General features: G+C 36.7%; 1 protein-coding gene and 1 long non-coding RNA gene across 3 annotated transcripts in view; one reads left to right on the top strand and one right to left on the bottom strand.

The window, feature by feature from the left end:
* The window catches only part of LOC136836967 (uncharacterized), an 82575-nt gene that overhangs the window by 17272 nt on the left and 47771 nt on the right, over positions 1-17532 (bottom strand). The gene's annotated exons all lie outside the window — the stretch shown is intronic.
* Positions 1-17532, top strand: part of Pli (E3 ubiquitin-protein ligase pellino) — a 106491-nt gene that overhangs the window by 82063 nt on the left and 6896 nt on the right. For both annotated transcript variants that reach the window (XM_067101500.1, XM_067101501.1), the window contains exons 2-8: positions 5514-5651; positions 9873-10002; positions 10770-10949; positions 11163-11276; positions 11550-11738; positions 12955-13053; positions 13758-13973. In XM_067101500.1, the coding sequence (XP_066957601.1) occupies positions 5514-5651; positions 9873-10002; positions 10770-10949; positions 11163-11276; positions 11550-11738; positions 12955-13053; positions 13758-13973 (1066 nt within the window). The remainder of the gene's footprint in view (positions 1-5513; positions 5652-9872; positions 10003-10769; positions 10950-11162; positions 11277-11549; positions 11739-12954; positions 13054-13757; positions 13974-17532) is intronic.

Here is a 17532-nt window from a genome sequence, read left to right as displayed (position 1 = left end):
TGTGTGGAGAACAGAATCATACATTAATTCAAATGCGATTATTTTTCCTTAAGGTAATGAATTATTTTAGTTTTTTAGTATTAAACCTCCCACTCGTATAATTGAAAATTCATGGCGGTCAAGCTAAATCTTTATTTTTTAAGTGGAATTCTCTATTGATTAAAATTCCTCTTGGTTATTGTATAGAATTATTTATTAGAATATCTAGGACATTATTCCACCATGTTTGGTGCCAGTGGAAAGCTGGTACCGCCCACGGGTATAATTTGGTATTTATGACGTTCGAACGCCCGTCTTTGTTGTGTCCTGAATTAATCAGAATCTGCAGTTTTCTGGTGCTTTCTTGCGTAATCGAACTTTTTCGTTTCTCTGCATTTTATTTTGGTCCTTGCATTTAAGCTCTGGGTGGCTTTTGCTGTGGCATCTCTCTCTCTCTCTCTCTTATTTGTCTTTTAATTTCCTTAATTTATCTCTCCAATTTTCCAATACTCCAATTTGTTTTTAATTTCCTTAATTTATCTCTCCAATTTTCCAATACTCCCTCTCTCTCTCTCTCTCTCTCTCTCTCTCTCTCTCTCTCTCTCTCTCTCTCTCTCTCTCATTTTTTCGATACAAGCTAATTAGAAGAATTTTATATTTTCAATTTTAATTTGTTTTTATGAAAGCAGTGGCTTCACTTTTTTTATATCTAGCCTTGCATCATCCATACCAGTTCCATGTTGGAGTGTCTTTAGAATTCCTCTATAAAAACATGAAAGTCAATCAATTTATTTGGCCTGTAGGGCCAACTGATCGCATGAAAGGAACTCCGAACGATGCACTGTTGACAGATATTGCAGGGGGAACCTTTCAATTGATTTTTATGCCAGAGTGTATGGGGGCATTGAATAAACCGCCGGTCGTGAACAGGTCTTCATTAGCGATTGAAGTGAACAAAGATGTATATTCACTCATCAGTTGTGGGCATTAACCATCATACTGCCATTTGTAGGCTAATGGACGTTTCAAAATTTGGAAAATTTAAAACTCCTATATTTTTAATGTGCTTTTCAGAATTTGGAAAATTTAAAACTCCAATATTTGTAGTGTGCTCTTAAAAATTTGGGAAATTTAAAACTACGTTTTTAGAGTTGTTCATCTGCTCAAGTGTCTTTTTGAAATTTTGTGTACGTTTAGAAGTACGTAAAAGTTCTAGATACAATAATCTATTTAGACAAATTGTGTTATATTAATTTAGTAAAAATTAAATAACATGAGCCGTGGGAGTTAAAGAAGTAATAGTTAACATTTTAATGACAAACAGACAATGCATTCTGTTTTTTGATACAGTAGTTAGGAAACAGGTCAGATAAAAGAAGTCAGTGGCACAGGATATAGGATGTGGTAAAATGGACGAAGCCGAAGGAAATATATAGAGACGAAGTAGCTTTGAAAAATAAAATTGAAGGGTTAAATAAATAAGCAATAAAACTGGAGGAACAAATTATTTCTCGTGATGGCTTCAGACGCAATGCAGCGGAAGGAGCCACGAGACGATTTCTCTCTCTCTCTCTCTCTCTCTCTCTCTCTCTCTCTCTCTCTCTCTCTCTCTCTCTCTCTCTCTCTCTCTCTCTCTCTCTCTCTCTCTCGTATATTTAATTTTAAATGAAGGCTTTCGTGATAACCCCATAAATGAATAAACGCATTAAAAATAAGTGAAAAGGGAAAATTGTTCAGGTGTTTGATAATTAAGACCAGTTCACTGTGTATTTAATCACTGTCTTTATCAGGTGTGTAGTTATATCAGTGTCGTGACTCTGTACGACCTATTAAAGGCAGTGATTAAAAACTGTGAATTGCCCTCATGTATCTAGTATTTACACCATTTACCTTTTCCGCGATATTTTAACTGAATGTGCAGTATTTGTTGATAATTCTTGTGGTGTATCACTCATGCCTTCATTTAGAAAGTTTTTTTTTTTAAATACATTACACGATGAGGTGAAACAGTGACCGAGGAGAATAAAAAGAAAAAACTTGTATATGTGTATAAATATATCAACACGCACATGTATACACACACATATATATATGTAGCTTAACCTTAAATTTTTTTAAGAACACAAAAATATAAATAAAAATTGCCTATCAATTTCGGGCGGACGCATTGGCGGCTCATCTTTCCTCAGTATCTTAGCGCTGGATCTGGTAAAATGAGTCTTCAGAAATATGTTTCCAAGTAGGTAAATGACTGAAGGATCGAAATTTCCACAGGTAGAGAACCGTCTGTGCTTTGATAATAATTTAACTAAAAGTGAAGGTTCCTGGTATGTTTTATTTAAACGGTGTACTCAGTCTTGTTGAAAGAGCCAGAAAGATCACTGACTTTCTAAGGAAGCTTCCTAGGGATAATAATAACAAATGGCGTAAATCAGCTAACAGAAATGTGTAAATGTACACTAGGTAAAGGTTGATAATTAGGAAAATCTAAAATGTGAAATATTTGAAGATGTTATGCAATTAAGAAACGTTTCTTTATAGCTTAGTTGACGGGCTATCTACGAATGAACTTCGTAGAAACTTACATTTGTTTGATTGCAAGATAAAACTTATTACTAAGCGGAAGTTCATGTTATTCTAAATCCTCCTATAGCTTTGCCGTATGGAGGAGAGAGAGAGAGAGAGAGAGAGAGAGAGAGAGAGAGAGAGAGAGAGAGAGAGAGAGAGAGACGGGCTTTGTATATAAAAGAAAGCTGCGTCTCTCTAAGGATCCAAAGTCACCCTATAACCTTATATTAATCTTCCCCTTTCCCCGACCTCCGTAATGTTCAGTTCCCCCAACCCTGCCGAGAAAAAAAAAAAGAGAGAATGACTTACAGCCTTACCATCTCTGATAGCTAAGAATGGGGATTCTGAGGGCCCATTGCTTTATCTGTTGAGTCATCATCAGCCGTCTGCCTGTCTTCTCCAGGTCCTACATAGGTATAGAAGATGTTTTGGTATTGACTGTCTATGTGAATGTTGTCTGTAGGACTCTGTGAAAGTGCAGTGACCTGACCCTTGCCTTTCAAGTTCATTAATGACCTGTAAACTTTAACATTTGAATTTGTTTTAGTGAAGGCCGATTATTTTGCCATTTTTGAGTGTTCAGATTTAGATAAGAACATTTATTCTGTTTTCAGAAGCAAGTGTTTGCCAGGAACATTATTTCTCCTTTCAACCGGAGCTTTAGAACACGAAAGATTATTTGGAATGAAAAAAAGGCGGGGTGGGGGGGGGGGCGGCTTTCGAGAAGAACCTGAACTTATCCTTTCAGAATGAAGCCGTATCTCACACTGTTGACATGTCAAGGCCGAGAGCTCTCGACCGCTCTCTTTCCTTTTTGTCACCTGGTACTCGATGGCTCACCGCCTAAAACCAGGTCAAGCTTTCAGATTTACACGGATTTACCTTTACGTAACCACCGCTCTCTCTCTCTCTCTCTCTCTCTCTCTGAAAGGTATGGTATCGGGGCATTGTAGGAAAAATAGTATTGGCGCATTGTAGGAAAAATATAGCGGCGGGTCAGGTTTGATTTTTTTCCAAGTGGATTTTCGTAACTTCTCGGATTTATTTTCAATTACTTTATACTATTGCCCGCCCTCCTGAAAAAACGGGTGTGGGTTTGGGGATACATTTAGGATTGTACTTACCTCTCCCCGCATTAGTGTTTTGGTCTGAAATTGAGCTACGAAAAGGCACTCAAATAAAACTAAACATTTTTTACAATCACAGCGATTTCATGTCTTCCTATAAATTTAGTTTCCGTTGAATTCAATCCTGTGTCGGTGTTCTCAATCTTTCATTTTTTCTCTTCCATTTTTTATAAGTTTTCCCAGAACATTTTCATGGACGTTTTTGTCGTTTACTTATGAACGTTTTGTTTTTCTGGTATTTTGGACACAATTGCTGGCCTTTTTTCGTGTGTTCGGTGACATTTAATTTAATAGGTTCTGATCCCGTGACCTTGACCATGGCCTCCGACGTTCCTCGTATTTTTATTGATACACAAATGGACGTTTTCTCTTGTTGCTTTAACCGTTTACTCATATTTTGTCAAACGATTCCCTCCATTTACTTGTACGGTGAATTTTTGTGGACTGTTTACAAAGTATTAAGATCATTTTTAGAATAATGTCTTCTTTCGTGTTGTCTCTTTAAGATTTAAATATTATTTACATTCCGCGGGACTTGAAAGAGAGAGAGAGAGAGAGAGAGAGAGAGAGAGAGAGAGAGAGAGAGAGAGAGAGAGGCAGGCAGACTCGTAAGTAATTATTCTTGGGAATAATGTAATCCAAATCAATGACGCAGACAGAATTTATATTTATTTCGTTATACCCGTGCGTGCTCATGCACCTAGCTGACGCGCCGTACCTTTCAAAAGCCGTTTCGTCAGAGGTGCTACGTCAAAAAAGGTCAGGATATTACGCCGCAAAAGTGCATATGGCGTCACGGTCTTTGTTGTAGACACGACGGCCAGTGTATCTTCTTGACCTGTGTGTGTTGGTGTGTTTATTTTTACTTACAAGTGTGTTGGGTTGGGTAGTTCATTTGTGTTGTATTTTGTAGTACATCCCTTATTAGTAGTTTTGCCACATATGGTTAATTTATTCCGTGGAAGTTGGCTTAGAAAAATAATGGGAATTTTGTGGTGTTTGCGTAATGTATTTCTCCATAGTATTATGATGATGATACTGACGATATTTGAACCTTTTGTGACTCTACTACTACTACTACTACTACTACTACTACTACTTACTACTAATAATAATAATAATAATAATAATAATAATAATAATAATAATAATAATAATAATGTTGCTTCAGTGATTTCAGGTTAAGAAAGTGTTACGTTCTTGCCTGACTCGTACCTTCGTGTTTATATTTTAAAAAATGGATTCCACGATAGTTAATAATAAAGTAGAGGTAGTATAAATGTGGGGATGGTTTCATGGGTATGCCGTGCATGTTTATTAGTATTAATAAAGTAAGTTATATTATAACAATAAATTGTAGGTTCGACGTAAAATAAAATGTATAGTAATTCATAAAATTACAATTGTAAATGTTAAAAACTAGACTTTTTGCTGTTGTTTTCATTTTTATTTTTTCTCTTAATCTTTATCGTCTCTTCAGTTTATTTCTCTTTTTTCGTTAAATTTTTCTTGCCTTCGATCGATTTATATTTTTATATTTAAGTTTATTTTTATCACCTTTTTTATATTTTTTAAGATTTGTTCTTTCATCTAACCTTTACTTAATTTCCAAATTTCCATGATTTTTCTCGTTTTAATTTCCGTAATTTCTCTCTCTCTCTCTCTTCTTCCTTTCATCGCCCTAGAATTGTCGTAATGTATCTGTTAATTATATCTTTAATTATCTGTCACACTCCAAATGTCCCTTATTATAGTCTCAGCCTGTATTAATCCCCTTGTCGCTTTTTCATTTATTATTATTATTACTGTTATTAACCTTTTTTCCCTTTCTTTTTCCAGTGAGGAGGGCGGGGAGGGAGCGGGCGAAGGAGGAGGAGGAGGAGGTGGAGGAGGAGGCGGAGATGCCGGAGGCCCCCCGACACCCAGGCACCATCACGCCAAGCATCACCTCAAGTACGGCGAGCTCGTCATCTTAGGGTAAGTGATGTTGCTTATGCTTCTGCTGATGCTTGCTCTCCTGCAGGGAGGAGGGGAAGATGCGGTAGTAGTGAGGAAGATGAGAAGGAAGAGAAAGATGCAGTAGTAGCTAGGAAGAGAAAACTGTAGTAGTAGTGAGGAAGATGAGGAGGAAGAGCAAGAAGCAATAGTAGCTAGGAAGATGAGGAGGAAGAGGAAGATGCTGTAGTAGTTAGGAAGATGAAGAGGAAGGAGAGAGAGAGAGAGAGAGAGAGAGAGAGAGAGAGAGAGAGAGAGAGAGAGAGAGAGAAAACTGTAACAGGAAGAGGAGGTTGAGTGAGAAGAGGAGGAACTAAGAGGGAGGAGGAGAAGGAAGCGGAAAAGAAGAAAGGAAGATTGAAATAAGGTAGGAAGAAGGAAAGGAACTGGGGTGAGAAAGGAAAGAAGGAAGAGGAAAAGGAAGAAGGTTAAGGAATTCAAATCCGCTTTGCCTTTGTTGAAGCAGTTAATCAGGTACCGAAGTTGTTAGTCGACTGTTGTGGGTTGCAGCTAGGGTAGATAGGGAGAAGAAGAGAGAGAAAAAACGAGTGCTGAAGACGGGTTCATTGCTCGGTCTAAAGTATACACCATCCAAACAGGAGGGCCTCGATCAGGTTATCCTCACCTATTGGTCTGAAAAATCGGACCCATTTCACTTGTAAGCCATGTCAGGGATAACTCATAACACCAAATCATTCATCGTCTGTATTGAAGGTAGTTCATTCTGCTCAGTTTTCAAGTGGTTTTATTTCGCACAGCAATTTGACCAGTATGTGAAATCAGCTGATCGAAGTACCAACCAGTTCCCTGTAAATAAAATATCCGTAAAGTATGTAAACTCTTAACTTCCGACATCACAAGAAATTCCTTAAAAGAATTCGAAACACAAGTTTTCGATCATTCCTCTCTCTCCTCTGCAAGGTCAGTCATGAGTTGCGAGAATAAAAGTTACTATTAATATAGGAATTATTCCTTGAATAATTCAAAACTTAATTTTTCGATCATTCCTCTTACTCCCTTGCAACGTCAGTCATGAGTTGCGAGAATAAATGATGCTATTAATAGATTAAAGGCGGCCGATTGTTTGCCAGATCCCGGCGTCTCTTTTGTGATAGAGGCTCGCGTGAGGCACTGCGGGAAGAGGCCTGGCTTCGTAAAAACTTGCAAGACGGCTTAAGCATTCTATTCTGCTGGGAGGGGGCTCTCGGTCACAGTGAAGCCCGGTGAGACGAGAGGAGCCGTACCAGATTTTTCCGCGTCACTGGGTCTCTCTCTCTCTCTCTCTCGTTTTGCTGAACATGAAGTCGAGTGTTTAGCTTCCATTTCTCTCTCGCATTGCTGAACATAAAGTCGAGTTTTCAGCTTCCTTTAACTCTCTCTCTCTCTCATTTACCGTTATTTATATGTTAGCGATAAATCTCAGTAAGTGAACATGCATATATACATTTCAGTGGCCTATAACCGCTCTCTCTCTTTTTCTCTCCCTTCCGAGTTCCCCATAATCTTTCCCCGTCACGAATCTCTCCTCTATTACCCTGTGTCCCTCCCCGCACCTCATTCTCTCCGTAACCCCCCTTCTCCCTGACCATCCCCCTCCCCCCGAAGGTCGTAGGGTACGAGAGTGAACTCGAGCTTCATCGTCGGAGGTGGCTTTCTTTCTTTCTTTATCTCTCATTTTATCCGTCCTCTCTTCTCTTATTACAATATTATTCTGTTTTAGGTTGAGTTCATTTTTGCCGATGGAACTCTCTCTCTCTCTCTCTCTCTCTCTCTCTCTCTCTCTCTCTTTCCTATTTTTTCCCCTTCAACCTACGCTGTTTTAGAATTTGGAGAAAGTAACTTTCGTCCTTTGACTAAGTACTTCTTCGCCCAGTACCTCCTTCGTTGCGACGCCAGTAAAAGCGGACAGTCAGGCTTTAGCATTTGAATGTGTAGATAATGCACCTTTATGGGATCCGCCGGAAGTCGTGGGAACCTCAGGAAGTGGGTTCTGGGAACCTCAAGTTTCAGCGGCTTCGATTATTGAAGCTTTGCTAATTCCTTCTGTGTTACAAAAATAGTTTTGTCACTACACTGTTAAGATGCTGGCAGGGTACTGTAGATGCTCTCTCTCTCTCTCTCTCTCTCTCTCTCTCTCTCTCTCTCTCTCTCTCTCTCTCTCTCTCTCTTTGCACCTCGTCTATGATGGTCTTTGAAGATCGGTCTTGGCAACTTTAAAGTGACCTCTCTCTCTCTCTCTCTCTCTCTCTCTCTCTCTCTCTCTCTCTCTCTCTCTCTCTTCTGCAGGGGTTCTCAGTGATCAACTTTAAAGTGACCCACATAGAGCCATGATTGTCTTGTGTGCGTGTGTCGAGCAAGAGTGGTGGTTGCTTATATCAGGTGATCATGAGGGGTCTTCTTCCTATATGTACTTGCGAAAAGGTGGTCCGGTTTGACACCTCAGATGATGTATTGATAAGCACTAGAGAATTTGTGTTTATTTTATTTTATTTATTTTTTTAAGAAGGTAGGGATGGTTGCTTTTAGGGAAAGTGTTCTTGGAGTACAGGCACTAAAGTGAAAGGATTATAATATATTATGAGGGATGTTAATGATTTATTATTGGCTTGATTCATACTAAATGGAGAACATTACTGATTGGGCAACTGATCTTGCTCAAGTCGTGAAAATAGTTGTTGGAAGTGTCAGAGATATGGATGGCATAATGGGAAACCCTCACAAAAACTCACACGTAACAAGAGCATGACTAAGGTTTCTCATTAGAAAGCAAAGTACTCTACATGGAAATGACAGACTTCATCATAAGTACAGTAGACCCTTTTACATTATCTCTTCCAAGGGACACCCTTTCCTTCTCTTGGACTCTACTTTCTTTGGAAAGCCCCTAAGGAAATGAGACACTTTCTTGTGGAGGAGGGCAATTAGCCCCTACTTTTGATCTAAGCAGTGATTTTCTTAGCTAGTTATTGGTAGATCATTGTGGCTTGCTGCTAGGTGGAGAGAGTAAGAGAGGAAGAAATATTGCTCATTCTCTCCTTTTCCATTCGCAAAACATCTCATTTTCGTAACCAAACACTTTTTTTTATTATTATAATTCCTTCTTTCCCACAAGCACTACCCACTGAGTTTATACCCCAACAAGCAACAAGAAAGTCTCATTTCCATATGGGCTTTCCAAAGAAAGTAGAGCCCATGAGAAGGAAAGGGTGTCCCGTGGAGGAGATAATGAAGGGGTGTCTACTGTATTTATGAAGTCTGTCATTTCCATGTACAGTACTTGCTTTGACATGCTTTGTTTTCTAATGAGAAACCTTAGTCATGCTCTTGTTACAAGAGAGTTTGTGTGAGGGTTTCCCATTATGCCATCCATATTTCTGACACTTCCAACATCTATTTTCACGACTTGAGCCAGATCAGTTGCCCAATCAATAATGTTCTCCATTTAGTTTAATTTAGTAATCGGCACTGGTATGAATCAAGCCAATAACAAATCATTATTAAAGGTAGATGAAGTGGTGGCTATATTTTGAATGCCAGGAGAGTGCCATTTTGAACTATGGCCTCACACAGATATTTCGTCATGCCACGTTTGTCATCATAAAGAGGCTGACATGATGGGTCAATGTCCTCATCCTGGACTGAAGGAAACGAGAGGAGTCAAGTAAAAAAGGTGGGTCATAACTAAGAATGACCCTATATTATAGAAATTAAGAAAATAGAAGCAGAGAGAGAGTTTTAGCACTGCTACTCGCTGGATATCTCTCCCCTGTATATCTTTTACTGGTTTTAGTTTTCTGTAAAAGAAACCATTCTGCTGGCTTTGTCTGTCCGCCCTCAGATCTTAAAAACTACTAAGGCTAGAGGGCTGCAAATTGTTATGTTGATTATCCACCCTCCAATCATCAAACATACCAAATTGCAACCCTCTAGCCTCAGTAGTTTTGATTTTGTTTAAGGTTAAAGTTAGCCATGATCGAGCGTCTGGCAGCGCTGTAGGACAGGCCACCACCGGGCCGTGGCTGGAAGTTTCATGGGCTGCAGCTCATACAGCTGCATGGAAAACTCGATTGAAGAAACTTCAGCTCATTTTTTACTTGTATATTTTCTTGGCGGGTTTTTGTCATCCGTAATTTTCAGATGTTGCTTCACAGCTCAGACATCTACACACCTTTAACCAAAATGTAACCTGTGCCATTTTTCCAGGTATAATGGGTACCTTCCGCCGTGTGACAAGGGCAGGAGGAGGAGTAAGTTTGTCCTCCACAGACGACAGTGTGCTAATGGGGTGAAGCCAGCCCGACACTATGTGGTCAGGGCGCCTCAAAACACACAGGTTAGTGAAATAAGTATCCCCTCCTATTAATTACAGTTTAGTAACGAGTTTTTTTTTTTTTTTTTTTTTTTGTCTGCCAACATACAGAGCTAAGGTATTGTTTATCTGTGTAGTTACATACAGTATATAGTACCGATACATTATAGGGTATATTTTATTATATTTGGCCACACTTTGTGTTACGTTTATTTTGATTTCTTTGCAAAAAAATAATTGCCTTGCGTGACTTGATTTTTGTTTATCTTGATTTTATTTATTTGGTTATAATATAAGATACAGTATAGTGAAAAATGTAAAATTTCTAATGCTTCAGAATTACTGGCTTTGGGTATATCTACAAAAATAAAACAAAATATTATGTGGGTATATCTATAAAAATAAAACAAAATTTTATGACCAGTCAGGTAAACAGAAGTTAAATCCTTAAACTTTGTATTTATGGTTTTTTATGCAAAGAAATTTTCACCACCTTCATTGTTGTGTCTTACTGTAAAATATATTTTTGCCAGACTTTTGATAATTGTCACATGTTAGCAATGTGCTGGTCTTCAGTATAATGCCTAATTACTGCCTTGGTATTTTTCTTGAATGTAATGCTTTTATTATTACTTTCATAAAATATTAATCCTTAATCCTGTGTGATATTTTTTCCATGTGACTGAGTTGGATTTTGGGTATATCTTTTATTATATAGTCTCTATGATATTAAGATTTTGAGGAATTAAGAATGAAATATTGAAAAACTTCATGGGCTATACATTTTTCAGGCTATATTGGACAACCAGCAGCATAGTATTTCTTACACATTATCAAGGAACCAAGCGGTCATCGTGGAGTACCAACTAGATACTGAAACAGATATGTTTCAAATTGGCCGGTCTTCGGAAGCCCCCATAGACTTCGTTGTCATGGACACCATACCGGGTGACAAACATGGTGAAATGAAGGTGATTACATGGTTGTATTGTGGATTAATATTAAACTAAAAGGAAAGAATTAAGTGTCCATGTCATAAAATAGAATTGGGGGCTGTTCATAATATTTTCAGCAAAAAAATTGTTTAACAACGCATTGTTTTTTTTGCATTGATGATATTGTATCACAAAGGTGTATTATATTTTCATTATATTGTACAAGCTGAGCTATTAAATTTTTTTCAGGTAACACAGAGTACAATTAGTAGATTTGCGTGTCGGATAATTGCTCACCGAACAACGCGTGTCACTCAGGTTTATGCTGCTGGTTTTGATTCTTCAAGAAATATTTTTCTTGGAGTGAGTATTATGCTCATATTTTGTTGTTGTTTTTGGATTGACTGTTAAAGCAATTTTTGTCTCTATTTTATCTCTATACTTTTTCTAGGATATTTATTTCTTGTTTGTATTGTTGCTAAAATGTTTTTAAAGCTGTAAACTCATGGAAAACCTTCTCATGAAACCCAATAAAATAGAAAACCTTCTCATAAAACCCAATAAAATAAGCAAAAATTTGAGTGAAGTTGAATTTGGTAAGTGATCATATATCCTAAATACCTCTTACTCTTACAGGAGAAAGCAACCAAGTGGCAGAATAATGGTGAAATTGACGGGTTAACGACAAACGGCGTGTTAATAATGCACCCTCCAAATCAGTTTTGTGGAGGGGAAGCAACACCTGGCATATGGAGAGAAGTATCAGTAGGTGGTGGGGTTTATGCCTTAAGAGAATCTCGGTCGGCACCTCAGAGGGGTATACAGGTGAGTAACTGTGTTTGGTATACAGGGTTTTGCAGTGTTTTCCCATCATATCTTACCAGTTGCAAAATCATCGTAAATGCAAGTATTGTATGTGTAGTAGTGATTTCTATATAATCATTGTGCATACATTCATTTCCTCAATTCAGGCACCCAGATGATATACATCAAGGGAGATTACAAGACCAAACTTGAAATTTGGCAGAAAGTCTTATAATGTCTTGAACCACCTCATTCATCTATTAGCAGATCAATAAATTTTCAAAAATAGCAACTTCATTACAGTGTAGTTGTGGTATTTTGTTGTCAAAGAAAAATTGCTGCAATTAGGGAGCTAAAAAAAAAAAAAAACCATACCGAAATATTGTATTCCATCTAGTACAATAATTTTACCAATAAATGTAATCTGATATTAGGCCATTTGACAATTTTTTCGCTATTAATATATAGAGCAGGATGTAATGCTATTTTCAGGCAAAGTAAGACAGTTTCACTTTTTGGTCAATTCTGTTTTTATAGCTCTGCTCAGCAACAAATTTTCTGCAACTAAAATGATAATTTTTGTCCCCCTAAAAAACCAAAAGATATGACTGGCCTAAAAATTTAAAGAAAACATCAATTTTGTAAATTATATGAGGCTGGTGTGAATGTTGGAGTTAAGTATACAGGCTTCATGCCTATCGAGTTATTTAAAGAAAACCTTAGCTAAGAATGCCGCACAAATAAATGTCAAACTGTAAAGAATGACAACTCAGAAGGCAGCAAGTAAAATAGGTGAATGAAACTTGAATCATGACAGTTCCTTTCAAAGAGGGCATTGCAGTGAGGTAGTTTTACTATATTTTTGTTGGTCATTTTTTGACTCATGGATACTGGGTATTTAATGTACAGTATACCCACATGATTACAATGTCTTTATTGTAACATTTAAACAAATTTCCATATCAACATTTCAGATTAATAATTCTGATGATTATTGTGTGCAGAAGCTATAATTTTTATTCAGTTTTATAAGTGTATAAGTACTACTATGTACTTTATACATAGAATAAATCCTGTGCTAGCAATGTTTGCAATTTGAACTGCTATACCATCAGTTAATGTTACAGTATCTTAGTTGAAAGGATTTTACTAGCATTGTTTATTTGATGAGAGCTGGCACGAGAAAACTCTTAAGAGGCTGGTTGATAACTGGCTTTTTTCTTTATGAATTAAGCAGATTGAGGATGAAACCCACATATTAAAAGATGGAACACTGATTGACTTATGTGGTGCCACTTTGTTATGGAGATCGGCAGAGGGTCTTGGAAAGTCTCCGGTAAGTCAAGTCAAGTCAAGTCTCTCTCTCTCTCTCTCTCTCTCTCTCTCTCTCTCTCTCTCTCTCTCTCTCTCTCTCTCTCTCTCTCTCTCTCTCTCTCTCATCCTTAGTACAATGTAGCCTTAATATCAATATCATTTGCTTGTTGCTAGATATTTTGTAAGGTTAGGTTGTTTATCGTCACCATCGTTTTCCCGTTTTGAGAACTGAGTTTTCAGGCTCTTTTCATAACTACTGTAGTTAATTGTAATTAGAAATTGGGATAAATAATGAAGAAAAAATAATGGGGTTATTTTTGGGTGAAGTGGTAGGTAATGTTTATAGAATGAGGAGCATTGTAGGAATTATGTAAAATAGAAGTAAGGTTTTAAGTCACTTTTGCCCGTGGCCCTTGGGCTCTTACAGTTATGGGCAGTTTTCTTTTGTTTTGAAGTTGAAATTTTGTTTGAAGTAGGAAGTTATTTTGATTTTCTGTGTATCAGTCCTTGGATATTATTTGTTTGCTTTTTTTGTGTATGGGGTTTATTGTAAGGAACAATCATTTTGTTATGGGCTAAGTTTTTGGCACAAAAATTCTTGAATGGTCAATATGTGCATTTCATGGTTTAAAGAATAAGCTAAAGATATATTGATTAGTGTATCATAATGTTTAACAGAAATTTTAATGTTTAATGTAAATTTCATTGCATAAAACATTGTTTCAGACCAAGCGACACCTTGAACAAATGGTGGACGAATTGAATGCCGGTCGACCGCAGTGTCCTGTTGGTTTGAACACACTTGTGATTCCTCGTAAGGCAACGTTGACTGCCACAGAAAAGCAACCTGTTGTGTACCTCAATTGTGGCCATGTGCAAGGCTTACATGAGTGGGGCCACGAAAAGGACTCAAACTCTCACACTTGCCCTATGTGTCTTAAGGTAAAAGGGGAAAGTTGGAAAGTGAAATTGTAAAAAAAAAAAAAAAAAAAAAATTGGAAATTAGAATAGAAAGAAAAAGCATGGCAGTATGAAGAATGTTCTTAGTGAATAATGGGCTCTGAAGTGTGTTGTGTTTATTTTCAGTGATTACAACATTAGTGATCAAATTCATTCTGTACAGTGCATCTGAAGTGGGTATAACACTAGTGTATGTATTATAAGATAATTTTGTACTTGTTCCCTGCTAGCTAGTAGATTACAACAGTTCCCTTATGAGGCAGAGGAAAAGGGCTAAGTTCCAGCTGTGGGAGGTACAGTATTATTTGGATTTCCATTACACCAAGTGGTGTATGTTGACAAAAATAATGTGTAGGCGTATTAACGGTAGGTATGCAATGTTTTTATTAAATAAAAATTCCCACTACATAATAACTGCATTACACAGTGCATTTTGTCAGTAAGGTTTTAGTGCATTCCATCATATAATTTTTCAAGAAAATACCTGACGATAGGGCTTTATTTAGGTGTGTGAAATACAGTAGCTGAACATCGCTGTGGTAAGTTTATTTTAGTTACAGGAATAAGAGGAAGAAGATGGTCGAGACTGTCTAGGTTATCAATATAAGAGTTTGGGAAAAGTGGTATTTGTGAAAGGAGTAACTAGAATGCTAGGGAATCACGAACAGTTAGAAAAAAAAAATTATGATTATTGACAGCTGACCTAGCTTTCTGAAAAATATATTTCATTATGTACAGTTTTGTTGGGGTTGTATAATTTTATTCTGGATTGAGTGCACTGATAAACTTCAGGGGGCAGAGTACTAATGGGCCAAGATCTAAAATTATTCTTTTCCCTCAGGGATGGCAGATGAAATTAACTAAACCAAAAACTAAGCTTGTGATTTAATGTGTCAAAAATCACAAATTTTTTTTTTTTTTTTAATAGAAGACACTGAAAATGTTTTGGAAAAACTACTTTGCTCAGGTGTCTTTACAAAACTCGGATGAATTTTCTTCCATTGTGTGAGAACACAATAGAAAAAGACTAATATTGATAAGAGGTCAAAATCTGCTGTTTAATCAGACAGCTGGCCTCCTCATGGCACCAGAAAAGTAGGAAAACCCTTCACAGAGGCCCTTTGTATGGCACAGTATTGATTTTAGTTTGTCAATGCTTCATCCACCTTGCAGAGTTGGTATTCATAACCATCTGAGATCCTTTTCTAACCTGTTCAACAAAAAATCTAGTTAATCCTTAGGACTGACAGTACTGTATCTGGATCTTGAAAACAATTAACTGCCGAATGTATGCTTTGGAGTGAAATGAGGCTTTATCTTTTGCTCAGTACCTACTATAAGTTTTCCATCGAGTCCAGACTTCCTGATTATTAATATACTAAATATACCCATACCATAAAAAAAATTATGGTGAAGTAATAAGTGTTGAGACAATAAATCTTTTGTTTCAAAAGCTTGTGTCAAGGAACTTTCACTTTGCATACTAAGATTGTTCAAATGAACCCAATTATGTGTTTTTAATTAGAAGAAAGTAGGCTAGTCAAAGCTTGTAGGCCAGGCTAGGGTAGGCTAGTGATTAACTATATGTATAGGTATTTATTTCAAAGATTTAAAGAATGATAAAATCATTGTTAAACTTCTAATACAGTTATTAGGTAAAAATTGCAGATGTAAGAGATAAGGTAGGCTTTTAGATGAAGACACTGTAGACAGTACTTGCACCTAACATAACAGTGTTTAGATTAAAAATTTTTTTTATAGTGTGGCATACTTCCTTGTTTCTAGCATCCTTGGGTTTTGTGCAAAAGTAGATGGAAAAAGTCATCTTCAAGCTAGATTTTTTTTTTGCTCACTCTTGACTAATAATAAGATTTGCTTTTAATTGCATCAACCTTTCCCATAGTTTACACATAGTGTACATACAACATTAACCAGTCATGTCAAGAAGAGTTGGATATTATATACTCTTTTATGCATCACAAATTTTTCCAAGTGTCATTAGCTTACAGATTCCATGTAACTGTGGTAAGCTAATCTAAGCTATCCAAAGCCCAGTACATCAGTGAGAAATAAGAATTTCATGGCTTTATAATTTGGATAGTCCACAAGCCTATCGTATTTTGGTATGATGTATGATATAGGCTTCAGTTAGTGCATGTGCTGAGTTGCTACTTGTTTTCTTCTGTCTTTTAAGCAAAAGAGCTCAGTATCTGAGACTTATGTCTATGAATGTAAACATGTATAAATGAGTCATTTGTGTGATGAAACCAATTTTATTTATAAAACTGTGGTGCTTATGTTTAAATTAAAATTGCTTGTTAAGTCGAGATACTCCCCATTGGGGGCTAGAGCCGTCAGTGCACCTCATGCAGTGCAATGTAGGCATTATTTAAGGTTCTTTGCAACGTCCCTTTGGCCCCTAGCTGCAGCCTCTTTCATTCATTTTACTGTACCTCCATTCATATTCTCTTCCATCTTACTATCCACCCTCTCCTAACAATTGATTCATAGTGCAACTGTGAGGTTTTCCTCCTGTTACACCTTTAAAACCTTTTCACTGTCAATTTCTGTTTGACCGCTGAATGGCATTAGTTGCCCCAGTGCTTGGCTGTATGCCAAAAGTCTGCATTCAATCAATCAATCAATCAAGTTGAGATACTAGAAGGGACCACTGAATTAAAACTCTATTTTGCAAAAAAGTAAAGGGTTCAGGTGTTTGATAAGGATAGATACAAGATTTTTTTAAACTATTGAAATGAGAATTGGGGTGATAGAATCCTCAAACTTGAAATGATGAAAAACTGGTCAGATCAAAACATACATTCAACATGACAGTTGGTGCATCCTTTTCCTTGAAGTAGGAAAGGTAGTTGGATTGATCTTCAGAACAAATGAGCATTGCAAAGATGTAGTTAATGTTAAGATATACTGCATAGAATAAATTGAAATGTGTAGGATGATTATTTTTATCTCTGTACTAATTTCTTAAGACTTATTATTTCACCTTTATTACAATTTTTGCACAGTTTTAGGAAGGAAGGTATGGTATATTTTCTCATGGTAATAATACTTGTCATGATGGTCATCAGTGTACTGTATATATATTTTTTTTTCCTTGTAGAGTATCCTTATCTGGTGAGTTTATTCAATTTTGTATTGCTCTAAATTATAACTCACATTAAGCAATAGATCCTTTGTGACTAGTCCTATTTAGAGTAGAAGTGAGAACACAGCAACTTTGTTAGAATGCTTAGTAAAAATATTTTATACATACAAGGTATTGCTTGAGCCCATTATAATAAATAAATGGTGTGATATGCTTGAGAAAATAAATAAATTACAAGGTACTCTACATGAATTATATATTGTTATAATGTTATAACATTCATGTTTGCGGCAGATTATATATTGGGCTGTCAAAACTCACAGTAAGGAAATGGAAGTCATCTATACAAAAGGCAACCTGTAGAAGTGGGGTCATCATGTATGAGAATTTAGTGCAACCATATGACACGATGTCACTTGATAACAACCCCACATG

This window comes from Macrobrachium rosenbergii, chromosome 57, assembly GCF_040412425.1.
Source record: "Macrobrachium rosenbergii isolate ZJJX-2024 chromosome 57, ASM4041242v1, whole genome shotgun sequence".
Lineage (NCBI taxonomy): Eukaryota > Metazoa > Arthropoda > Malacostraca > Decapoda > Palaemonidae > Macrobrachium > Macrobrachium rosenbergii.
The sequence above is the reverse complement of the archived record's forward strand: the minus strand, read 5'-3'. Positions and strand labels throughout refer to the sequence as shown.